General features: G+C 41.8%; 1 protein-coding gene across 3 annotated transcripts in view; it reads right to left on the bottom strand.

The window, feature by feature from the left end:
• UCHL3 (ubiquitin C-terminal hydrolase L3) overlaps positions 1-22,676 on the bottom strand; it is a 52,859-nt gene extending 30,183 nt beyond the window's left edge. For 2 of the 3 annotated variants that reach the window (XM_084767606.1, XM_084767604.1), the window contains exons 1-6: positions 22,496-22,676; positions 22,355-22,366; positions 9,567-9,695; positions 3,604-3,760; positions 3,192-3,277; positions 1,645-1,692 (exon numbers count right to left, since the gene is read on the bottom strand). In XM_084767606.1, the coding sequence (XP_084623732.1) occupies positions 1,645-1,692; positions 3,192-3,277; positions 3,604-3,760; positions 9,567-9,695; positions 22,355-22,366; positions 22,496-22,537 (474 nt within the window). In that variant the 5' untranslated portion in view covers positions 22,538-22,676. The remainder of the gene's footprint in view (positions 1-1,644; positions 1,693-3,191; positions 3,278-3,603; positions 3,761-9,566; positions 9,696-22,354; positions 22,367-22,495) is intronic. The other variant, XM_084767605.1, reaches the window with a different exon arrangement.
• Positions 22,677-26,769: the final 4,093 nt, after the last annotated feature.

Raw genomic sequence — 26,769 nt, forward strand, 5'->3', positions numbered from 1 at the left:
GATGGATGAGAGAAGGGATGGATGAGAGAAGGGATGGATGGGAGAAGGGATGGATGGGAGAAGGGATGGATGGGGAAGGAATGAATGGGAGAAGGGATGGATGAGAGAAGGGATGGATGGGAGAAGGGATGGATGGGGAAGGAATGAATGGGAGAAGGGATGGATGAGAGAAGGGATGGATGGGAGAAGGGATGGATGAGAGAAGGGATGGATGAGAGAAGGGATGGATGGGAGAAAGGATGGATGGGAGAAGGGATGGATGGAAGAAGGGATGGATGAGAGAAGGGATGGATGAGAGAAGGGATGGATGAGAGAAGAGATGGATGGGAGAAGGGATGGATGGGAGAAGGGATGGATGAGAGAAGAGATGGATGGGAGAAGGGATGGATGAGAGAAGGGATGGATGGGAGAAAGGATGGATGGGAGAAGGGATGGATGGGAGAAGGGATGGATGGGAGAAAGGATGGATGAGAGAAGGGATGGATGAGAGAAGGGATGGATGAGAGAAGGGATGGATGAGAGAAGGGATGGATGGGAGAAGGGATGGATGAGAGAAGGGATGGATGGGAGAAAGGATGGATGGGAGAAGGGATGGATGGAAGAAGGGATGGATGAGAGAAGAGATGGATGAGAGAAGGGATGGATGGGAGAAGGGATGGATGGGAGAAGGGATGGATGAGAGAAGAGATGGATGAGAGAAGGGATGGATGGGGAAGGAATGAATGGGAGAAGGGATGGATGAGAGAAGGGATGGATGAGAGAAGGGATGGATGAGAGAAGGGATGGATGGGAGAAGGGATGGATGAGAGAAGGGATGGATGGGAGAAAGGATGGATGGGAGAAGGGATGGATGGAAGAAGGGATGGATGAGAGAAGAGATGGATGAGAGAAGGGATGGATGGGAGAAGGGATGGATGGGAGAAGGGATGGATGAGAGAAGAGATGGATGAGAGAAGGGATGGATGGGGAAGGAATGAATGGGAGAAGGGATGGATGAGAGAAGGGATGGATGGGAGAAGGGATGGATGAGAGAAGGGATGGATGGGAGAAGGGATGGATGAGAGAAGGGATGGATGGGAGAAGGGATGGATGAGAGAAGGGATGGATGAGAGAAGGGATGGATGAGAGAAGGGATGGATGGGAGAAGGGATGGATGAGAGAAGGGATGGATGGGAGATGTCAGTAGAGTAAAAAGAGGCAACAGAAGGAGCAGAGAGTGACCAGGCCAACTCACTACCAGCATGGAGTTGGTAAAGATCATAGTGGTCATAAACAGAGTCACAGAGCAACACGTTTTCTTCCTGGAAGCTAGGCATGACAGTGACACCCAAGGATCATGCAGGCTAACTACATGGATGTATGTAGAACTCATGGCAGTCTGAGAGGGGAGAAGCAGGCTGCCTGTTAAGTAAAGAGCACACCATCTGCAGCCTGGGAAAGGACCAGCAAGGTAACCCAGACACTAATGTGGCACCTGGCAGCCTGGGCAAATGCTCTCACTCTATGGCTGCTGATGTTGTGCAGGCAAATTTTAAGAAAAACAAAAAACCCAAACAGTCAAGTATCATCCAAAGTCACAAGTCCTACAATATAGAAGGTCAAATTTACACACAGCAACATTTTTTGAAAAGAAAGGTGAAATACCTCAGTCTGACCTTCATGTGCACTGGTTTCATGAGTAACCCGAATAGCCTGTAATAAGAATATAAACCATTTACAAAAAGAAATAAACCACCATATCCAAACTTGTAAATGAAAACAGTGACAAAGCTCAGTTCTGACCACTAAAGTCCTGTAATAATGTGGGAAACTGGAAGAACTTTAGGCGCAGCTTAGCACTAAACCTTTCAGAATTGTATCTAGGGAGCAATCCACTGCTGTCCTTTCCACGTATAGATCTATTAAGCATCAGGAAACTGACTAGCTCACTGTTTCTAATTGCACGGTGTGAGTAGAGGGTCATTTAGCTTCCTTAATCGCTAGAGGCAACACTTAACACTTTATTCACTTGAGAATGGAATAAAGTGAGCTTCTGATGGAGAAAGACAGAAGCAGCTGAGCCCGTCTGTCTCTCTCCACGGTGCATGCTCCTGCAGCTGTGGGGAATTTATGCTTACTCATGCATTTCAGTCGGCAGTTGAAAAACGGGGTGCGAAAGGCATGCATTTATGAGAAGCTAGAGAATTCAGTTAGCTAAACTTAAAAATGCTCCAATCATACCCACCATTATCAAAAATGCAGAGAAATGGGCACGATAGAAAACCAGGGGTAAAAGTATAATTGTTATGTAAAGCAATTGGGTGATAAGTATTAAAGCCTTAGAGACATGCAAACTGATCAGCAATCTCTCTTCTAGGAGTTAATATGTTGATATATTTAATGGACATGATTATATAATATTAAGAATGGTTCTAAAATCTCAGACACAGTACTATACAGTTGCACTAATTTTAAGTAATGAAAAAGAGGGAAAACTCTTAAGATTTCAAACAGCATTTTACTGGTTAAACATACTATACAATGGAAAGCTACTCAGCCATTAGAATAATAATGTTAAATATATACTTACTGGTGTTAATACGTTTGTGATAAGTGAAAAAAGCAAGTTATAAAAAAGTATTACAGTGTGATCCAATTTTAAAAAATATTGTGTATATACATACATGTTCCCTACATAAATATCAATGATAGCTACTTTTCACTGGTAGAATTACTGGCACCTGCCATGTTGTGTATTTTACTCTTATACAAAATAAGGATGTCATATAAAATTTCTAGATTTCTTTAAACTTAAAAGCAACTAAAATATTTTAGAACACTAAACAGTATAATAAATGTACATCATATTGCTTCTAATTGCAAAGAACTTATCATATATTGTGTTATTAAAAGGCAAAAGGCCTTCAAAGCAAAAATGATTTTCAAAAATAATAAATGTTCAAAACAACCATTTCAAACTGGATTAGAGGGTCTGGATATTAATTTGCAAACTATATTCATTTGTTCATTCTGCCCTGGACCCAGAATTGTCCACTGAGCAACACTATAGATATTTCAGGTACAGTTACCTGAAACAAAACAAAAGCCCTTTCTTATAGATATGACAAATGATGTTTTCCCAAACCGATGAACAGAACCTACAATCCCATAAACTGCCCACGGATGAGTCAAGACAGAAAGCGGGTACTCACATCGTAGTTCTCCAGGTATTTGGCTCTTTCTTCAGGGCTCATTGACACAGACTCTTCCAGGAATTTTTTCAATGTTGATCCAGATTCTGAGAAGGTAAAAAATGATTAAAAATTGAAGTTTAATTACAGAAAACAAACAAACCAACAGTAAAAGCAGTACAATATATTTTATATTAAAAAAAAATCCTTTAACTGGTAAGAATCTAAAACTTGTGAGATAACTAATTAAGTCAAATCTTCTTTTGCTGAGCCTGTTCATCAACAATATGGAAACAGAAGGATTACTATCTCTCAGTAGATACTTTCCCATAACCACCACTTTACAGTTTGAGAGAGTTAGAGCGCCCCCTACTGTTCAATGAGGTTAACACATCTGAAGGGAAAAAACCGGAACAGAGAATGATTTATTTACCAAAGTGCATCTTGTCTTTGTTGTTTGCAATGGCGTGGATTAGGCCAATCGTTCCACAGGCATTGCTGATGGTTTGCTTCATAAAATACACTGACGATGTAACATCTTGTCCTTGAGATTTTATTTTTTCTTCCTCTTCCGTTCTGAACACTTCATACTATTGGAGGAGGAAGTCAATAGTTCACGTGTAAAAACCATATACTAAAAAAGACACTCAAGTTTGTAAAGGAAAGAGTATGAAACGATGAGAAAAGAGTTAAATTAAGATCATAACACTATCATCTACCAGACTGGAAAGAGTAGTGACTGCTGCTAAAGGGGTGAGAAGCACTATTTATTTTACGTTATTTTACTATTTATTTATTGCTTACTTTTGAAGGGCTATATTGCTCAGGCTGGTTTGGAACTCCTGAGCTCAAATGATCCTCCTGCCTCAACCTTTCAAGTAGCATGGATGGTAGGCATATCCCATTGTACTCAGCTTCATCTGCCATTCTTAAAATTAGTCACTGACACAACCACACGAGGTGACATACAGCAATCTGTATTAATACTCGCCCAACCCCGTGCTTCCGTTTTTCAGGACAGGGTCTCTCTGTGTAGCCTTGATTGTCCTGGACTCACTTTGTAGACCAGGCTGGCGTTGAACTCACAGAGAGCCATTTGCCTCTGCCTCCCCAAGTGCTGGGATTACAGGCGTGTGCCACCGTGCCTGGCTTGTATGAACACTTTCAATGTTTGTGATATCTAACAATTACCCTTGCCATAGCTTTGTCTAAAATATAATCTTTATATGTGCAGGCAGGGATGGAGTACGGAGTATAATTCTGTAGTAGTGTTGGCATAGCATGAACGAAGCATAGGCTCAATCCCTAGCAACGCGTACACACACACACGCACTGACTACAACCAAAGATAAATTAAGTATATCTATATATTTTTTATGTTACAAACTGAGGAAGAAGGAGAAAAGAAAGTAGAAAGATTGTTTCTGTTAACTGAGCTGTATAATTTGAGAGTCTAAGTGAGTAGAGGTGAGCAGCCTGCAGACCCCAGCTACCCCTGCCCAGCCCCTGTTTTCATTAAGTAAATTGCACTAATGTGTTGACATCGCTATTTGTATATGGTTAAAAACTTGCATAGTGACTTTGATGGCTATAGTAAAGCCAAATATGTTTACCATTTGGTCCTTTACAGAAAAACTTTCTGATCCCCATAATAAAGACACAAATGACACCTACAGAAAGCCCAGAGTTTAAAAGCTGCTTTAGGGCCTGGAGTTAACAGCAGTTCAGGGCCCACATGGTAGCTCACAGGTGGCTGTTACTCCAGCTGCAGAGGTTTGAATGCCCTCTACTCCCTCTCTTGAGCACAGCACATGCATGTATACACACAAAATAAAAATAAATCTAAAAAATAAATAAGTACTTCCAAAAACAAATCTGTGCTGAAAAGTAAGTTTATGAATGTACTTTTAAATAAAAACTTTAAGCAGCATTTCCATAATGTGCTAATATTATTTCATTCACTTAAACTGACTGATAAAAAAATTGGTTTAGGGCTGGAGAGACGGCTCAGAGGTTAAAAGCTCTGGCTGCTCTTCCAGAGGTCCTGAGTTCAAGTCCCAGCACCCACATGGTGGATCACAACCATCTATAATGAGATCTGGTGGCCTCTTCATGCAGGAAAACATGCAAGCAGAACCCTGTATACATTATAAATAAATAAATAAATGATAAATCTTTATTATAAAAAGGTTCAGTATATCAAGACCTCGACATTAAAGTGTGTATGTAGTTCTTCCATTTAGTTTGTTCTTTAATGTTACTGCTGAAAAACCAAAATAAGACCTGATAATTTCTAAAGATTCAATATTGAGGGCAGGAAAAGCCAAACAACCAACTACCAAGCAAAGGGGGAAAGCACTAAGTGGCCAAGTGCATAAAATCACAGAGAAGCACCACTCCTGACTTCTATAAAGATAGAAACCCACGGCAGTCCCTGTGGTGTTAGTATGCATGAGTATTTTCAACACAGTATTAAACTTCTAAATTAAGAGTGACGAGACTGCAATACTTTTGGTTTCCAAACATACTATATACTAGATGAGCTCTAAATATTTGTAATATGTCACTTTTGCACTGAATATGGCCAAAAAGTGGTAAATACCACTTATATTAGTATACACATATGTTAACATAAATTACCTACTTTTATAAATATAAATACGCTTAAATCATGTACGGAAGAGGTTGTTGTTTGCTGGGTTTGTTTTTTTTTTTCCAGTTTCCCCCTTTTTTTTGTAGTGTGGGCAACTAAAATTGTGCTCTTGATAACAATGAATCATTGGTTTTGATTAGGCTTATATATAGCTTTTTAAATGCTGATGACTCACTAAAGGAAGATAATATATCCAATTTATTTTTATACATAATAATATAAACTATGTATAATATACCTATAGTATATATTATAATATTATAATATATATTACACATACATATATATACATAATATATATGCATATACATATATTATATATTTTTATTTATTTACTTATATTTATATATACATTTATTTTTTGCCTAAAAAAAGTAGATCATGAAAATCATTAGCTTTAGAAATTTCCACCTCAAAAATTTGGGGCCACTTAATGTCAACAATTAATAAATGGGACCTTATGAGGCTGAGAAGCTTCTGTAAGGCAGGAGACACTGTCAAGAGAACAAAACGACAGCCTACTGACTGGGAAAAGATCTTCACCAACCCTTCATCTGACAAAGGTTTAATATCCAAAATATATAAAGAACTCAAGAAACTAAACACCACAAAACCAAACAACCCAATTGCAAAATGGGGCTTAGAACTAAACAGAGAATTCTCAACAGAGGAATATCAAATGGCTGAGAAACACTTAAAGAAATGCTCATCCTCGTTAGGCATCAGAGAAATGCAAATCAAAACGACACTGAGATTCCATCTTACACCTATCAGAATGGCTAAGATCAAAAACTCAAATGACACCACATGTTGGCGAGGATGTGGAGAGAGAGGAACACTCCTTCACTGCTGGTGGGAATGCAAACTAGTACAACCACTTTGGAAAGCTATCTGGCGTTTTCTCAGAAAAATGGGAATAGGGCTTCCTCAAGACCCAGCTATCCCACTCCTTGGAATATACCCAGAAAATGCCCTAACACACAACAGGGACATATGCTCAACCATGTTCATAGCTGCTTTATACACAATAGCCAGAACATGGAAACAACCTAAATGTCCCTCAGTAGAAGAATGGACTAAGAAACTATGGTACATTTACACTATGGAGTATTACTCAGCTATTAAAAACGAGGAATTCCCGAAATTTGTGGACAAATGGATTGACCTAGAAATTATCATAATGAGTGAGTTCACCCAGAAGCAAAAAGAGACAAACGGTATATACTCACTTATATCAAAACACTAGTCCAAGGGATACGTCCCATGAAAAACCTTACTTACCAAGAAAGTGGGTCAGAGGAGAGGACATCCTATTGAGACTTTAGGCGAGAGTAGCATGGAAGAATGGGGAAATAATAGGACCCACAGGGTCCTGGAAACCTACAAGAAGAACTTTATGACAGGCAGATCTGGGTCCTGGGGTCCTCCTCAAACTAAGGCACCAGCCAAGGAGAAATAGGCAGTAAACTTCGAACCCCTACCAAGACCTAGCCGACGAACACGATATTCTCCACTGTTGAGTGGAGAGTGAGATCTGATTCTCACGTGAACTCTGGTGCCCCTTTTCTGACCATGTCTCCTGGATGGGGAGGCCTGGTGGCACTCAGAAGAAGGATAGCAAGTTACCAAGAAGAGACTCAATAATCTTAGAGCATACATAGGGGGAAGAAGTCTCCCTCAATCACAGACATAGGGGAGGGGAGAAGGGGGGAAGTGGGAGGGAGGGAGGAATGGGAGGAAACAGGGGAAGGCTAACAATCAAGATGTAATATGAATAAATTAATTTAAAAAAAAATTTGGGGCCACATGATGTCAGTGCATTCTGAGCTCATACTGTGTCACCAAAGAAAGCTCAACTATGTCAGGTATGCTAACACATGCCTGTAATGCCAGCATTTGAGTCATACACGATTACGCTGTATGAGGACACTAAATAATGCCAGATACAATTCTAGCATCAAGAGGCCAAGGCAGGATTACAAAACAGAGGCCTGTTTTGTACATACTAGAATCCTATTTGGAAACAACAACAAAAAAAAACCTAAAATATAAAATTTAAGAAGCCCAAGCTATAAACAAGTAACTTTTTTCTCTTTGAATTTTTGTTTTTAATGGCACATTACCTTTGGGAGCCTGAAGACAGATCCCTACTGGATTATTTAGTCATCAAAAGAGGTGAAAATAACTATAGGACTAAGAGAATAAACTTTAAGTTTCTGTCTTAACTCTCCTACAAATTTCAGATTAAGCAAATCCCCCTCAGTAAATTGGTTTGATCTAATACTAGATAGTCTACAGAGTGAGCTCCAGGACAGCAGTAACTATACAGAGAAACCCTGTCTCAAAAAACAAAACAAAACAAAACAAAACAGAAGCCCAGGTATGTAGCACAGACTTTAATCCCAACATTCTGGAGGTAGAGGCACGGAATGTCTGTGAGTTTAAGACAGTGAATTCTAAGACAGCCAGAACTACACACTGAGACTCTGTTTCAGAAAGAAAGGAGGAAGGGAGAGGGAGGGGGAGGGGAAGGGAGAGGGAGAGGGGGAGGGGAGAGGGAGGGGGAGGGTAAGGGAGAGGGAGAGGGGGAGGGTGAGAGGGAGGGGGAGAGGGGGAAGGAGGGGGAGAGGGGGAAGGAGAGGAAGAGAGGAGACTAAATATCTACAGATATCTAACAAATATAACTACAAATATGAGGAAAATGGCTTACTAAATAATTTGCTTTGTAGAGCCCTCATGGAGGAGACAGAAAACTTCCGATGTTAATTATTCCCAAGGGCGACTAATTGGTTTGGGCCACTAAGAGGTGCCTCGGGAATTCCTAGTGCTCAGCAGGCTTTGCTGCTTTTGGTGACCTAGGCAGTGTCGGTCCTCAGAGCAGCATGACTGAGCCTGCTCCTGTCATCTCACTCCTCCCACACGGCCACAGCACAGTGTGCCAGGCTCCATTTTCACAAGGGCTGAGTTCACCCTAGTGTTCTAGTTTAAAAATAAAGTCAGAGGAAAGCCTATAAGGACGCTTTAAAATGCACTTAACGTTCCAACCCCACTCCGTGCGCTGCAATGCGGACCTGGATTTTTAAACAGACCCAAGATTAGCTACTTATCATGCCCAGTGCATCCTGCAGTTAAACTGCATCTAAGCTCAGCAATGTCCCCAGCCAAGTTTGTAGTGGGAATAACAGGATCCATTCTGTCAGTTTCCCCTACCTCCTTAGAATAAACAAAGGAGCTCCGTCCTTATAAACACAATCACAATAGTTTATATGCTTTATAGGTTCAAAGCCTGTATATTCTTTACTCGTGTTTTACAGCAAGTATTTAAGGTTATTCTACTTAAAATTTCAAAAACTATTCCTGAAAATGTGACTAAATGTTACAGGAAAACAAAGCTGAGACAAGCTAACCATTATCTTTTAAGAGAAGAAAGCTGAAGATAAAGACAGAGAGAGAGAGGCAGAGAGACAGAGACAGAGAGACAGAGAGACAGAGAGACAGAGACAGAGAGACAGAGACAGAGAGAGCGAGAGAGAGAGAGAGAGAGAGAGAGAGAGAGAGAGAGAGACAGAGACAGAGACAGAGACAGAGAGAGAGAGCGCGCTTTATTGTCAAGCTATAATCTAAACCTTTTAGATCCTTACTCCTTCGTTCGCTGATTACATGTAACAGCTGCATTATTTGCTTTTATTGACCATCAGGACCCGCAGTTACCAGAGCCGGCCCTTTGCCTCCCAGTTAATTACCTTTTCTGTGATGGGAAAGAGGAGCAGCACTGCGCACACTGGTCTCGGCACCATGCTCAGAAGCTCAGGCTCCATGCCATACACGTCAACAAACTGCCAGTTGGGGTGCAGGCCTAATTGTTTGAGAAACTAGGAAAAGAAAAAGCAGTAAAACGTTAACTGGTAAGGGAAACCCCGCAGCCTGTTAGTGGGAATGATGGGCAAGTGTGTGTACCACATATCTAAGATATAAGACGGGATGTGCTCAAAGGCCACTGGTGGTCAGTAAGCGTGCAGAAAGCAACACTATCAACACCGACTCCACCCCATACATCCATGTCCTCCTGGCTGTATTATATACCATAGCCCGGGACCTGAGGACACAACAAAGCAAGTGTACAATGACTAGGGTAAGAAGACAGCAACTTATATCACATAACTAACAGCTAAAATTCGTAACATACGAAAAAAAAAATCTGTTCTCAAAACGTAATGCTTTGGTACTGAATATGTTAAGGCAGGACTTCACCAAGTCTATACAAGTCACCTTAAGAACTTATTTCCAGCCGTTAATGCATCATTTAAATAATGAGTTATTATTATTTTAGTACACCAACAGTTTATCCTCCTGATAACCAAAAAAATAGCATCTGGAGTTTAAAGACAGATGGCTAAGCATTTTGCCAATAAGCAAAAAGTAATAAAGTGCACAGACACACATGCAGAGCAACATATAAAACAGATAGATGGATGGACAGAGAGAGAGAGAGAGGGGCAGGCAGATAAGAATGGGAAAAGTACACGACATGTACCGCATTCTCTTCTCCATTAAGCTGTGCATGGTCTAGAACTCAGGAAGCAAGGCCCCTGTACTGTGTGCATCCTTCGCCCTATTACTACTCCTGATTTCAGGGATTAGTAAAGCTCATGAGCATATTTGAACATCTGTCCCTTTCCCTTCTTCATTTCCTCCAAATTTACTGTTCTAGGCCAGTCAATATTCAACCATATCTAGAAACCAAAAAAGGATTTTTTAAAAAACGGCTTGGTGTTCAGAGAAGGAATTCTTCCTTAAGTTTTCCCCATTGTTAAGGATGATACCTGGCCAAACTAGAGATACTTAAGTTATATTGATTAAACTGAAATGAATACACTTTAATAGACAGCCTCGCCATCTGTCTGTCCACGTTACTTAAGTTTATGATGTTGCTGTTAATTAAGCTTGTTATGTTCATCATAAACAATGTATACTCCCTTTTCTGCCAGTTAAAGAAGATCGGGACATTTAGCTCCTTGTCATTAAATACACTCTGCCATTTAACCATGATAGACCCGGCATCTCTGAGGCAGGCAAGCATAGGGAGTCTAGCAAACCTGGGACTCTACTTGATGTGGGCTTTCCACACGCCTCTCTTCTGACAACACTAGGCAGTCTGAGGCCCTTACCTACATGGACTATGCACACACCCCTTTCTCTGAACAATGCATCTAGCAACCTGTTAGCGCAGCCCATTCCAAAGAATGGAAAGGCCAATCCAGTCTGAACTGGTTTGGGGGACATGTGCAGTAAAGCAAACTGTATACTTAAAGTCAACTTTTCAGGAAAATCCCCTATTTATTATATGTCTGTGCATAGATATGGTTAAAATCAGATGGATTATGGAAAGGGATGTAACCATGTAACTAGCATCTGCCAATCAAAATAGAGAACCACTCAAACTACGTCCCTAGTAATCAAACTTGGCCTCCTCTTAAACTTATAAAAGGAAGTCACAAACAACAACTGGGGTCCCTGAAGGGCTACAGTCACGTGGCTTGCTGTCATCCTAAACAGTGTACCTGATCTACTCCAACATTTCACTTTAAATAAAAATATTCCTGCTATCTTGCAAATCCTTGTGCACTTATCTCAGTGCTTTGGATAAGTCGCCAAGGATCTGGAAACAGCAGGCTGTACCCCAACTAGTAACATCTCTAATTGTAAGAGCTTATCAGAGGACTTGTATTTGTTAATTTTGATATTCATAACACCACGCTATTATAAAGTCACACAAAATGGCACTATGACCCAGAAATTCCATGTGTTTCTACAAAATAAAGAAACATTGTAGGAAAAAAAAAAGGCAACCTGGAAAAAACTTGTAAGTTACTGAAAAGAGACTTCGGTATAAAAGTATTTTATGTCACAAAGGCAACAAAAATATACACCAAACAAGATCTAAAGGCAGCAACTTAATGAGACTGATTAAAACCAAGCTAAGAACACAATTAATTAAATAGCACATTATATTAAATCATAAAAATAATTAAAGCTTAACAAGAGTCACAATTTATCTTAACTCTTTAATCCTATCACTAAATAATATACCATAAAAAATTCATCTCAATTAATATCTATGAGGTGTATTAGTTACAGTCTCTGGTCCAGGTTGCCATGAGTCACTCACTGGAAGCCATCACATAATACAAGGAGTAAACAGTTTAGAAGTAACTACAGCTGGGCATGGTGGCAGACACCATTAATCCCAGCACTTGGGAGGCGGAGGCAGGAGGATCTCTATGAGTTCAAGGACAAGATGTTCTGTGTAGTGAGTTCAAGGACAGTCACGGATACACAGTGAGACTCTGTCTCAAAAAACAAAAAAGTAATCATGAAAATGTCCTGCTTCTCACTTAAAGAAATGTTCAACATCCTTAGTCATCAGAGAAATGCAAATCAAAACAACTCTGAGATTCCATCTTACACCATCAGAATGACTAAGATCAAAAATTCAAGTGACACCACATGCTGGCGAGGATGTGGAGAAAGGGGAACACTCTTTCATTGCTAGTGGGAGTGCAAACTTGTACAACCACTTTGGAAATCAATCTGGTACTTTCTCAGAAAACTAGGAATAGGGCTACCTCAATACCCTGCTATTCCACTCCTTGGAATATACCCAGAAGATGCTCCATCACACAACAATGACATATGCTCAACAATATTCACAACAGCCTTATTTGTAGTAGCCAGAACCTGGAAACAACCTAAATGTCTCTCAGTTGAAGAATGGACAAAGAAACTGTGGTACATTTACACTATGGAACATTACTCAGCTATTAAAAACAAGGAAATCCTGAAATTTGCAGGCAAATGGATGGAATTAGAAATGACCATCCTGAGTGAGTTAACCCAAGACTGAAAGACTCACATGGTATATACTCACTTATAATTGGACACTAGCCAGCCCAGAAGGGATGTCTCATGAAAAGTTCTCACTTATCAGGAGATCGAGATAGATGCAGGGACTTCCTATTGGGACTCTAGATGAGAGAAATATGGGAGAATGGGGAAATAGAAACCCACAAGAAGATCATCATGATGGGTGGATCTGGACCTGGGGCATCTGCTCAAACTACTGCACCAACCAAGGACAATACATGAAGTAAACATTGAACCCATATTCAGATCTAGCCAATGATCAGGACATTCTCAACACAGTTGAGTGGAGAGTGGGGACTGACTCAGACATGAACTCCAGTGCTCCATATTTGACCACCTCCCCTTGGTGGGGAGGTCTGGTGGCACTCAGAGAAAGGATAAGCAGGCTACCAGGATGAGACTTGATAGCCTGTGACAATATCGTGGGGGAGGAGATAACCTTCTGTCACAGACCTTGGGGAAGGGAATAGGGTGAATGAGGGAGGGAGGGAGGAACGGGAGGATAAAGTGAGGGGAGAACAATTGAGATGTAATCTAAATAAATTAATAAAAAAATATGAAAAAAAGAAAATGTCCTGTTTCTTTATAAAACAAACAACACCAAAGGTGTATTTAAAATAATAGATGAAAAATTTCAAAAGATAGATTTTGTCAACTACAATTAGTTAAATAGTATAGAGCCAGCCTTTTACCTTTATTGCCTCATAAAAAAATGTGATGTCTTACCATGGTCTTAAAAGAAGATGGAATATAAGAAATCTACACAGTGCTGATGCTATTTAAGTACACTACTATCATTATTATATCATCAAATTTAGTGGTCCTACAAAAACAACTTTTACTTAACATTCTTTGTACTCTATGGTCCAGCCTCAAATTTGCTACCTTGTAAAGAATATGTAAATCCAGATATATTGGCACATAACTATAATCCCAGCACTCAGGAGGCTGAGGCAAGAAGACTGACAGTGTAAGGGCTATACAGACAAATGTAGTCTCCAAAGGGGGGGGGGGACGGTGAAAATCCGAGGAGAAATCACATCCTTTTAAACATCCTAAACTGCTTTCTGCCGTCTTTTCTGAGCCCTGACCAGCAGAGGGCTGGGTCAGGGACTGAACCAGGGCCTCAGCTTTCTAAGCATGCAGCCTCCATCCATGTGACAACAGAGCTGTCTCTGGTGTAAAGATGGACTCAGGACAGCTTAGCTCCTGCTTGTCACTGGCTCACTAATGACTGGAATTATGACGTAATTGCACCTGTTTAGCAGCTGCTTCATAGTCTTGCCAGTAAGAGTACACCAGTAGTAACTGCTATGCATGGAGCCAGGGAAGTAAGTTAAAGAAGAAATTGTAGCTTCGAAACTAGCAAAATGAATATTAACAGACTGACTAAAATTAAGACAAGATCAAATTTCCTTAACCCCAGAATAGGGAATCATTGAAAATATTTGATGTGTTCCCCTTTCTTCATATCCTCGCCAGCATGTGGTGTCACTAGAATTTTTGATCTTAGCCACTCTGATGGGTGTAAGATGGAGTCGTTTTGATTTGCATTTCTCTGATGACTAAAGACGTTGAGCATTTCTTTAAGTGTTTCTCAGCCATTCAATATTCCTCTGTTGAGAACTCTGGTTAGTTCTGAGCCCCATTCCTCAATTGGGTTATTTGGTTTGGTGGTGTTTAATTTCTTGAGTTCTTTATATATTTTGGATATTACACCTTTGTCAGATGTAGGTTGGTGAAGATCTTTTCCCAGTCTGTGGGCTGTCACTTTGTTTTGTTGACAGTATCTCCTGCCTTACAGAAGCTTCTCAGTCTCATGACAACAATTTATTAATTGTTGACCTTAGAGTCTGGATTGTTGGTGTTCTGTTCAGAAGTTGTGTCCTGTGCCAATGAGTTCCAGGATCTTTCCCACTTTTTCCTCTAACAGATTTAGTGTCCCTGGTCTTTAATCCAATTGGACTTGAGTTTTGTGCATGGTGATAAATATGGATCTACGTGCAATTTTCTACATGTGGAAAATGTTGCTGATGGGAGTGCAAACTTGGACAACACTTTGGAAATTAATCTGGTACTTTCTCAGAAAACTAGGAATAAGGCTACCTCAAGACCTAGCTATTCCACTCCTTGGAATATACCCAAAAGACGCTCCACCACACAACAAGGACATATGCTCTACCATGTTCTTAGCAGCCTTTATTTCTAATAGCCAGAATCTGGAAACAACCTAGATGTCCCTCAGTCCAAGAATGGATAAAGAAACTGTGGTACATTTACACTATGGAATACTATTCAGCTATTAAAACAAGGAAATCCTGAAATTTGCAGGCAAATGGATGGAACTAGAAATGATCATACTGAGTGAGTTAACCCAGACCCAGAAAGACTCACATGGTGTATACTCACTTATAAATGGACACTAGCCCAACAGCAATGTCCCCTGAAAGTCTTCACTTAGCAGGAGTTTGTGATAGATGCTGGGACTTCCTAATGGGACTCCAGGTGAGAGAGGTAAGGGGGAATGGGGAAATAGAAGGATCCAGAGGGTCCTAAAAACCTACAAGAAGACCATCAAGGCTGGCGGATCTGGACTTAGGGGGGGGTCTGCTCATTACCAAGCAAGAACAATGCATGCAGTAAGCCTAGAACCCCTATCCAGATCTAAGCAACGGACAGCGCTTTCTCTACAGTTCTGTGGAGAGCAGGGCCTGCCTCTGACATGAACTTTGGTGCCTCCTATTTGACCACTTCCCCTTGGTGAGGAGGCCTGGTGGCACTCAGAGGAAAGGTAAGCAGGCTACCAGGATAAGGCCTGATAGGCTGTGATCATATGGTGGGGGAGGAGGTCACCTTCTGTCACAGGCCTACGGGAGGGGAATAGGGTGAAAGAGGGAAGGAGGGGGGAACGGGAAGATACAAGTGAAAGGATAACAATTGAAATGTAATCTGAATAAATTACTTAAATAATAAAAAAAAGAAAGAAAAGAAAATATTCTCAATATGGACTAAGTACAAATTATCAAAAGGAGACACAATGCTGCTTTCCTCAGAAGCGTCATTCAGGACAATACAGCAACAGCCCACCATTCCAAGCAAAGAAGGTGCAGCACGATGACAGAAGAGTCCTGAGCAGCAAAGGGAGGACCGCAAAGACAGCGGCCAGGGATCGCAGGCCTTAGAGATGCATCACAGTGGAAGATACAGTATGGTGGTTTCAACATAATCCACAGGCTCAAAGATCTCAACACCAGGGCCACAGCTGGTGGCGCCATTTGGGGAGAGTTAGGAGGTCCAGCCTTGCTCCAGCGAATGCATCACTGAAGCAGGCCGTGAGTGTCTTGTCTGTGCTCTGCTCTGTGCTTGTGGCTCAAGATGTGAGCTCTCAGCTTCTGCTCCCACTGGCATGCATGGCATTGCAGCTCACATTTCCACACCGCCACAGATTCTTATCCATCGGAAACCACGAGCCAAAATAAACTCTTTCTTCCTTAAGCTGTCTTGGTCATGCTGTTTTCTCACTGCAGCAGAGAGGTAACTAACACTCTTGTTCAGGTGAGACTGAAATTACTGAGCCTTGGCTGAACACAGCTTTAGTACAACCAACAAAGACCAGTTAGATTTGCTCTACCTGCTTTACATGCAAGGACTGATAAGGAACTAAAGGAAGGTGTAAGAAAGCAAAATCTGTTCCAGTAAAAATAAATGTCACGTTACTAATGAAATGTTATTCTCATTGCTGTAAATTGGAAAAATAAATAAATAAATTGGGCGCAGTGACACACGCCTGTGATCCCAGCACTCTGGGAGGCAGAAGCAGTTGGATCTTTGTGAGTTCAAGGCCAGGCTGGTCTACAAAGGCTACAGAGAGAAACCCTGTCTCAATCAATCAATCAATCGATAAGATAAAGCACCTTAGGAGACAGAATTTTGTTCATTGAAATAGTCAGGAAGAACTGGGTGGTGGCAGCGGCAGCAGTGGAGGCACATGCCTTGGCAGAGCAGGGTGAATCATCTATATAAAAAGCTCCAGGACAGTTAGGACTACACAGACAGACCCTGTCTCAAAAAAGCAGAGAGAAAAAACAAACAAACAAACATAAATAAGATTAACTTCAAAGTAGCAAAACTTTTGAAGAAATTAATTGCATATAGTAGCTCATGCATACAATCGTAGAAGCAAGAGTTCAAATCCAGCCTAAGCTACACCACAAAACCCTACGTAAAAAGAACAGGGAGAAGGAAAGAAAAAGCGTGGAGGAGAAGTAAGCAGAACAAGAAAAGAAAGGCAAGGGAAGGGAGGGGAAGGAAAGGAAGACGTGAGGTAGCATGTCACCAAAGGAAAACTGGTACACCTTGAAAAAAAATGCCATAAAATAACTCAAGTAAAATGGTTCGAGCAAAGGATAAGCAAGTGAAGACTCTGGAGCAGGAAGAGACTCAGCATCCAAGCCCTGAAGCATGGCCTGGACAGAGATAGCCAGGATCTCATCTGGTCCCCACGAGGAACTTGCACTGTCTTCTAAACACAAGCAGGGAAGGCCAGTTGTGTATAAAGCAGAAAATCACAAGATGTTGGTGCATTTTTCCAAGGCCAAGCAAAACCAGGGAGGATGGCACACAAAGAGCATGTTTCAGGGAAGGAAAACAGCACGACTAGTTAGAAGTCCACAGCAGCCAACAAAGTCAGGGACGGCGGCTTGCCGTGAGAGGACCACAACCATTTCAGAGGTCAGACCGCAACGGTCTCAGAACGCACGCACAGTACAAGAGGTACTAGTGAGGGAACTAAAGCCACACACTAGAGCATCCCCAAAACAACACGACGGGCAAGAGCGCCCCTAGCGTTGGCTTGAGCAAAGCATAGATGGCAATGCCTCTGGAAGACAGAGGAAGAAACTGCTCTAGAGAACTACGAGGATGGAAATTCACATTTCTTTCTCGGCTACAGTAAGTTTGAGGTATTGGAAGCACCCAGGTGGGAATATCAAAGCAGTTAAATACACAGGTTTTCACTGTGGTAGAAAAGGAAGAGCTTAGACGGACACTAGAGCTGTAGATGTGATGACAAGTAGTATAAAAGCTACATAACAGGAAGCATCCTCAGACGACTGTGCACGGAAAAGATGGCTAAGCTAGAAGGAAACGGCTTAATTACTATCCTTCATGCTGTGATCAAACACCTGACCAAAACAACATCATACACATACATATATGTATATAGGTATATATCAATTTACATATATATATAACAATTTATATTTACATATAGAGAGATGAGGTGGTATATAATATGTATTAAGTGTATATACATTGTATATCATATATAATATAAATACCACCTCATCTATATATTTTATATAATATATATATATATTAGATAGCTAAGTAGAGATGGATGATAAATGGATGGATAGGTAGATGATCGATAAGTAGATAGATAAACTACATAGATAGGCCAACTGATCATACTCAAATCACAAATAAATTACATGGCAAGCCTACTCACAGGTGATATGGTTACCCAGATCATCAACTATACTTCCTCAGAAAGTTTAAATTTTTAATGATCAATTATCTGCAACTTTCCACCAGCTACTTTTACCCACTTAAATATACAAATGCAAATAAGGTAGAGCTTGAATTCTTTTTTTTTTTTAAATGACTTTATTTTTAGTCCAGTCTGTAACATAATGAAACATCTTTAAAGTACTGGACGGGATAGTAACTGAAAAGGAAGTCACTGTTTACAGATGCACTATATGACACCCGTCTACTAGATGTTGCCTAGCAGTCAACACTAACCTTCACGCTGCACACATGTGATGACTACTGCATAACAACACCAGGCTTCATCACAGCATCAAACAGTACTTGCTCAAACTAAGTGTGTGTAAGACCTGTAACTGCCAGATGGGAACGCAGTGAAATCAAGACCAGGCTCTTCTTGTGATCCCATTAGGCTAAAGAAATAAGAAAGGCCAGGGGAGATATTGAGGGGGTGGGGTGGACCAGGTGGGCCCCGGGGCCTGTAACCTACAGGATGCAGGCCCAGGCACTCAAGCTCTGTCCTCTACAGACCATGGACACTAACGAAACACAAAAATCCTGGTTAAAGTTAACTATTTCTAAGATGCTTGCCCATTCTTGAAATAAAACGCAGTATTTAACAACAACAACAACAAAATTGAGACAGTCTCACTCTGTGGACCAGGTTTTCTCAAACTCTTGATTCTCCTGCCTTGATCTCTCCAGTGCTAGAATTGTAGGTGTGTCCCACCAAATGTGGTTAGGAAAAAAATGTAAACCAAGCCAGAGCAAAGCACAGCAGATACAGGACACACTTACATCTCTACTAACGTCAGTTCAGAAAGGCTTCTTGTCACTACCCAACCTACTGGGTTCCGACCACTTCAACACTTCGCTAACTTTTTCATTACATTTATTACAGAGGCTAATGATTTATTTGCCTGGTTTTACTTTCTGCCTTCTCAATGGATTGAAAAACAAGAATAGCTTAATCACCAAAGTATAAATAGTTCCTATCTAAACAATTGGTAATGCAAAAGGTGACCTCAAAATATTATTTAATTAATGTAAGTAAATGCATTTTATAATTTATCAGCTATCTAAGAATGAGGTTCTATATAATCTAAATCACAGACTAAGGGTCCAGTTATATAAATGTTTTTATTGTTTTCTTAAAATAATAAATAGTATCATTTTAGAGGTTTCTTTATCATTTGATAAGCTAATTATACTTACTGATTCTGAATGGTAAATCAGCTCTTCAATATAAAAAGTTGTTCTTGGTTATGTCCTTATGCTTTTAAAAAACATCTACTGTTGAAGGCTGGTATAGCCATATTCATGAGAGATACAAGCCCACAGATTTTCTTTTTATACTTTTAAAGAAGTCTAGGTGATGGTCTGGGTAACCATACCACCTGTGAAAGGACCATACCACCTGTTTTGCCTAATTTGGGCAGCAGAGTAATACTGGCCTTATCTCTGATCCTTTATATCAAATTAGTATTGCTTCTTTCCATGATCATCTCAAGAAATGCTTTTTTTAAAAAATCACTTGGGGAAACTGAACACTAACACATAATAAAAGTCTTTGCAAATCAGGAAAAAGTGGGAACTTTAGCCTGAGAAAAAGCCTCTACAAAATCCCTATAACCGCCATACTTTAGATGGGGAACTAAGATTAGAAATAAGCCACCTCAAATTCAAGTTTAAGATATTACCAAGTGCAGGGATGGAGGGATGGTTAGGAGCACTGGCTGCTCTTCCAGAGGGCCTGGGATCAATTCCTAGGACCCACATGGCAGCTCACAACTGTCTGTAACTCCAATCCCAGGGGAATCCCTCACACACACATACATGCAGGCAAAACACCAATGCACATAAAATAAAAAGAAAGCAGGAAAAGGAAGTAAAGGTATTTAGAATCGGAATAAGCATCTGACTACAGAGAACACAACTGTCTGTATAGAATATTCTTGAACCTTCAAAAAAGGGAGAAGTGCACTGCAACTGATACGTCAATAGCTTGCTAACAAGGTAGAGGATGTGGGCATATTTTTAAATTAGATTTCTATACATAGCAAAAAACTAAAATAGGAAAATTTAAGACAATATTATTTACAAGAGCACCCTAAGTCATTACATTTTTTTGTAGGTATCTAACAAAATTTTCCAAGAGCTATGTATGCTCAAACTATCAAACACTGATGAAAGAAATCAAAGGCCTAACCAAATGGTGATACACACCTCCTTCCAAGATTGCAAGACCCAACGTAATAAAGACGCATTCCTTAAAATACATCTATCCACTTGACACACTCAGCATCAACTCTCTTCAGAAATTTACAAGGACTCTAAATTTATCTGAGAGGTAATTAGAAAAGCCTAAACAATTTTGAAAAGGTACAATGTTAGAGTCATACCAACTGAGGACTTATAAAGCTACAATAATTACAATGATAATGACAAAAAGAAGAGACAGATCAATGGAACAGAAGCTATTCACATATATGGCAAATTGCTAAAGGTTAACAATGTAAAAATAATTTTAGATTACAGCTGAAATAAACACTTGTTTCTATGCACAGGAAATGCAAACTATGATTTCTTCAGACTTGAGATTTTTCTCTTGACATAGAAAATAAAACATGTTAGGAAAAAAGAAGAGCAAATTTCAAAGGGGTGAGAATAAAAGAAAGTTGGCCTTCTCAGGAAAAGGTGCTGTGAACAGTATCAAAACTGGTAAGCGCTGGGTTTTAAACTTTGCACAGTTCTCCTTACTAAAAAGATAAGAGCTGAGACAGTAAAAAAAAAAAAAAAAAAAGTCAACCCAAAGAAGATACAGGAAGTCAGGCCAGTGATTAAGGCTCTTATCATACTTATCAAGCATGACACCTTGCTCCCACCTGAGGGAAGGACCGAACTGAGTCTAGAGAATTGTCCTCTGACCTCCACACATATGTCACTCGTCCACACAGAAAATAAATTTAATAGTAACATAAAGCCTGTGTGCTTTATATAACGAATTTGCTAAAAAGCTTTTAAAATAAAAACCATTACACACACACACACACACACACAAATGGAGGTAGGGAGCAGGTTTTAGCCAGTTTCCAGGTTGGGCTGGAACTCTAAATCCTACCTCAGCCTCTTACATGCTGATACTGCTGGGCTCAAAAACACAGTTCTAAAGGAAAATGATGCATCTTTACTTTTGGTGATGAGAAGGAAGATGGGAGAAAAGCAAGAAAATTACATAACAAACTAAGAGCACGGTCAAATGTGAACAAGACGTTAAGAGCGGAAAAAACAGGCTAAGATAATACGTTATCAGTGCAAATTAAAATATATATAATATATAAATACTTTATATATTTTTTCCTAATTCGGGGGTTGAAAGGCAGCCCCATTTGTCATCCCCTGTCCCAGTCTTCAATACGCAAAACAAACTTTCTTTTAAGAGTATCGGTGGCCAAGAATTACACGGTATCGATTAAACTCGGCTTTGTGTGGTACAAAAGGCAACGTCAAGGTCCCCTTTTTAAAGACTGGAAGAGAAAGGGGGCGTGGCAGGGAAGAGAAGCTACTAGATGGGGCAAGAGAGGATTACTGCAAGGTGATTTCATTGTACTGGAGGTTGATGGAATTACCTGAACTGGGTGGGCAAGTTTACAGAGCCGGGAGTCAGGAAGTGTTAGCAAATTAGTCACCTAGAAGGGACCGGGACAGGGAACGTGATGGAACCCGCAACAGCAAGGAGACAAACGAAGAGGGAAGAGGAACCGGGATAGCAGGTGGGAAGCAACCAAACCTCAGCCCGCGAGGCCCCAGGCAGGGCTGGTGACTCGGGGTCCGGCGGAGGGACAGAGGAAGCTGCACCCAGCATCTCCAGGAGCCAGGTGGTGGCCTGAAAGGGGCGGAGCCGCGCACAGCCGCAGACCGGGGGCTCCCGGGATGAGATCCCGGAATCCTTGGGTGTGGCAGAGGGGGGGAAATGCAGAGGTGAAGGCCATCAGGGAGGCTGGCGGGGAAGGCAGAAAGGACTCCCGGGGTCCGGGGTGACAGGCAGCGCACTCACCTGGTTGGTGACCTGAAACGAGACAGAAGAGGGTTTAGGGACGCGCGCGCGCGGGCGGGCTGGCGCCGGCCTCCCGCCTCGCTCGACCCCCGCCCCGTCCCCGCGCCCCGGGCTGCGGGCCCCCGCCCCGGCCGTGCTCACCTCGGGGTTGGCCTCCAGCGGCAGCCAGCGCTGACCCTCCATGACTGCTCGGCCAGCCGCGCTCCAGCACTGACAGCCGCCACCGCCGCCGCCGCCGCTTCCGCCCCCGCGCGCTCCGACCGGCACCGCCCAAGCGCCGCGCGGCGGGGGGGACACCGACGCAAAGGAGTTCGCAGTCCCCGGGCCCTTAGCCTCGCCCCACGGAGACACGCGCAGCCAAGGGGTAATAGTTTAAATCGTGTGTAGAGTAATAGAGTAAACGTGATCAATCGGAGCCATATCCTATTTCTTGAGAAAACCAAAGCCGGAATCAATAGCGAGCTCCCTTCGCACTTGGACTCTCCCAACATGAGGGAGCACGCGAATCTACGCATGCGCCACGCTCCGGCCTGGGCCGCGTGCTTGCAGGCGCCCTCACCTTCTTGCAAAGCCGTCCAGAAGCTCTAGGGGGCGCATCCCGGATTCCTACTCTGTCTGGGTGGGACGGCTTTGCTAGCCACAGGAAGATTAGCAGCCAAGCCAGAGGTTGACTCCTTGGAACCATGGTCTTCTTCCTTCTTTGTGAGGATTCAAATGATAAGGTGGCCTGATCTGTTATTGCAATTCCGGAGATACAGGTAATAGGCAGATGATTGGTATAAGATGATAGGTAGATGCTTAGTTCTGCTTCAGAAACAGTACGGAACCACTACGAAGATGAATCCGACAGTGTACTAAGTGTTGGTACAAACTGACGGACTTTAAGCAGCACTTTGAATGTTCCTTTTTCATCTCACTAAATTTCAGCGCACCAGATGTAATAAAAAATTTCATTTGCTTCACGTTTTCAGGGTGTAAATCAAAGGTACTCAATCTACTCAATAGTAGATTCTCAAAGACTAAGGAATGATGCTAGAGCCATAGCTGAGGGGTAGAGCACTTGTATAGCATGCTTGGGGGGCCCGGGTTCAGTCTTAGGGGAGGAGAGGTACCATGATCATGCAGGTAAGAGCATCATTTATCAGTTAATGTGGGGAAGTGTCTTGGCATTTATGAAGACAGAGAGGCAGATGCAGATTACAAAGATACTATTATAAGGAGAAATCCTTTTGATATGTAGTAATGAAGAGTCAGGACTCCAGATTTTTGACCTGACACATTACAATTCTGTATCCAAGAGAGGGAATTCAGGGAGAGACTAGTTAAGAAGTAGGGAAAATATTATTATACTGAGTTTGCCTTGCTTGGGGAATTTCCAACTCTCCCACACATGTTCTGGCTATTATTTTTATAACTCAATGGCTTTCCAATCCCTTGACTTCTTCCTCTCTATCTGACGGCTTGCTGCCATATATGCCCAACATCGTGACTTGGTAAATCTGGCAATGTCTGGCTCATGATCGGGGCACTTGTATGGTCTCTTGTAGTGAGAGCTAGGGAAGAGGACTCAGTCCTGATGTGACTAGATGAGCTACGGTGGGTACGTGAGGGGGGCTCGCCTTTTCTGAGGGATAGGGAGTTGGGGAGGGGAGAAGAAGAGGAAGGGGACTACAATCGAATATAAAGTGAATAAATTAATTAATTCTTTGGGGCGGGAGAGATGGCTCAGTGGTTAAGAGCACTGTCTGTTCTTCCAGAGGTCCTGAGTTCAATTCCCAGCAACCACATGGTGGCTCACAACCATCTATAATGAGGTCTAGGGCCCTCTTCTGGTGTGCAGGTGTACATGTATATGTAATAAATAAATCTTTAAAAAAATTAATTAATTCTTTTTAAAAAAACAGTTATGGTGGGACTATGGGGGTATGGGGCAGCTTCAGATTGTCTGCAGCAGAACTATAATTTGACTCGTGCTCTGCCAGGAGCATGGTATTGCCAGCTGAAGGTAGTTTACGTTTGGAATTCTGGGGACTCTTGAGAAGGTATCGCTGCAGCTACTGCTGCTTTTGCTGGTTGCTGGTTGCAGATATCCTGATCAGGAAGAGAGGACTCACCCCAAGGAACCAGATGCCCCTACTCAGCAGGAGGCAGTCTAAAGAGACCTATGTCCCTTTCTCCTTCTGTCCTCTCTCTCCTACCTGGTGTTGTGAAGGTAGAAGGGATGGTGTAGGGAGGTAGGAAAAAAATAACCCAATAAACTAGCCAAAATCCCAGCTCCACGTGGCACCCAACCTGGGCTGGGCAGAATGGGAAATCTGATTTCTAATGCCATAGAGGAAGCAGCAAGGAAAGAAAGGATGAATATTCTGTTTTAGGACATCAGCAAAAAAAAAAAAAAAAATTGTGACTGCTGCCACTGGATTCTCTCCTGCTTTCTTCCCAGTGCTAATTTTCTATTTCTTCTTCTTCTTCATCTTCTTCTTCTTCTTCTTCTTCTTCTTCTTCTTCTTCTTCTTCTTCTTTTTCTTCTCCTCCATCTCAAAAGAGATTGGGAGAATGGCTGAGCAGTTTGAAAAAAAATTGCAAGTAGAGGTGGAAACACTTGAAACGGAGACCTGGTGCCTGAGCAGAACGAGAGTTTCCCCCAGGAACCTCAATCTCTCTCTCTCTCTCTCTCTCTCTCTCTCTCTCTCTCTCTCTCTCTCTCTCTCTCTCTGTCTTTCTGTGTTGCCTTGGCTGTCCTGGATTCACTTTGTAGGCCAGGCTGGCCTTGAACTCACAGCAATCCACCTGCCTCTGCCTCCCGAGTGCTGGGATTAAAGGCATACGCTGCCACGCCCAACTTCCCCCAGGAATCTCTTGTGTTGCTTGCTACCTTCTCAGTCTCTACTGTGCTGGCTGGCATGCCAAGGGAATTGTCAGACAACTTGCTTTTCTCCAGACACTGTGTCTCTGCTTGGCTAATGCTCATACTCCACTCAACATCCTTAGCCACCTACTGTGAGAATTTTTCCCCCAGGGTAGACATAAACCATGCCTGCTTCCTCACAAGATCCCAATAGCAAACCAAAATAAATCCCACCAAAGTTTGCCTTGGGAAACTAATAAGATAAGTGGTGTTAGCTACCCAGAACAGAGTTGACCCATCCCAAAGCGTCCACACCGGAATGTCTTCACCAAGCCCTGATGATGGCTATAATACGTTTGTTGTTGTTGTTTTGTTTTGTTTTGTTGCCTTAGAGAGAAGGTTCTAGCACCCCACAGAGCTTCAGAAAAACCCCAATCTTACAAACATATCAGGCTTCAAATCCCTTTACTTCCAGCATTGGTATGGATGTACCTACCTGGTACAAAGAGCCTTAATCCACAGACATGGCCACACATATGAATAGCTGAATCTGAAGCACAAACTTTGACTAAGTATAAAATGAGGTCAAAGAATCAGTATCACTGCCCCCCAAGGTTTCAACATCCCATCATCTACAGCCTTTGCTGTATGGCTTTTGCTTTTTTTTTTTTTTCCTCTCCTAGAGGACAAAGTTCTATCCATGTGCTTGATTTATTGATTCTGGGTTTTGAATTTTTTCCTGCTAAGATTTATTTGTAAATTCAACATCAATGGTTGCAGTATTTTTGCAGTCAGTCACAGACATGCACAGATCTCCCCTAGCCCCGAAATGAATTCCCACTTGTGGTGGTGCATGCCTCTAAGCCCAGCATTTGAGAAGTCAAGGTAGGAGAATGGTAGTAAGGATTGTGAACTTAGGGCTAGCCTGGGCTCCATTGTGAGCTCCAAATTGGTCTTGGCTATGTACTGAGACACTATCAAAGAGAGAAAGAGACAGAAGAGAAAAAGGAAAAAGGAAATAGAGAGAAGGCGAAGGCGAGAAGGGAAGAAGAGAGAGAGAGAGAGAGAGAGAGAGAGAGAGAGAGAGAGAGAGATTTTCATTCTCCTAGTCATCCATATTATTCTAAAATCCACTCTTCATACTTTTTCCACCACCAAGAATCTTCCATTATGTCAGGTCACAACATAATCTTTTAAAAGACACCTTAAGTGGCAATTAAACATAATACCTACAGGGTCTGTGATCCTCATAACTCAAGACTAATGTTAAAGAGCTATGAATGAGTTCATGCTTGCTTCTGCAAAAAACAACTGAGTCACAATGCCACGTAGGTAACAGCAGCCAGTAGAAGAACTTTTATGACCAGGAACATTTGTTTTGGGGATTTTAAATGTCGAATTACAACGTTTAAGAATTGATTGACTAGTGCTGGGCTCAGTTGCAACCAGCAACTTAGAGGCTAAAGCCAGAGCACTGCAGATGGGAAACCAGCCTGAATGATATGTAAGGTTCATTGTGCCTCAGGGGAAGAAAAGAATTAATGAAATGCAGTATATTTTCAACACC

This window comes from Acomys minous (genome assembly GCF_964271855.1).
Source record: "Acomys minous genome assembly, chromosome: 18".
NCBI classification, from domain to species: domain Eukaryota; kingdom Metazoa; phylum Chordata; class Mammalia; order Rodentia; family Muridae; genus Acomys; species Acomys minous.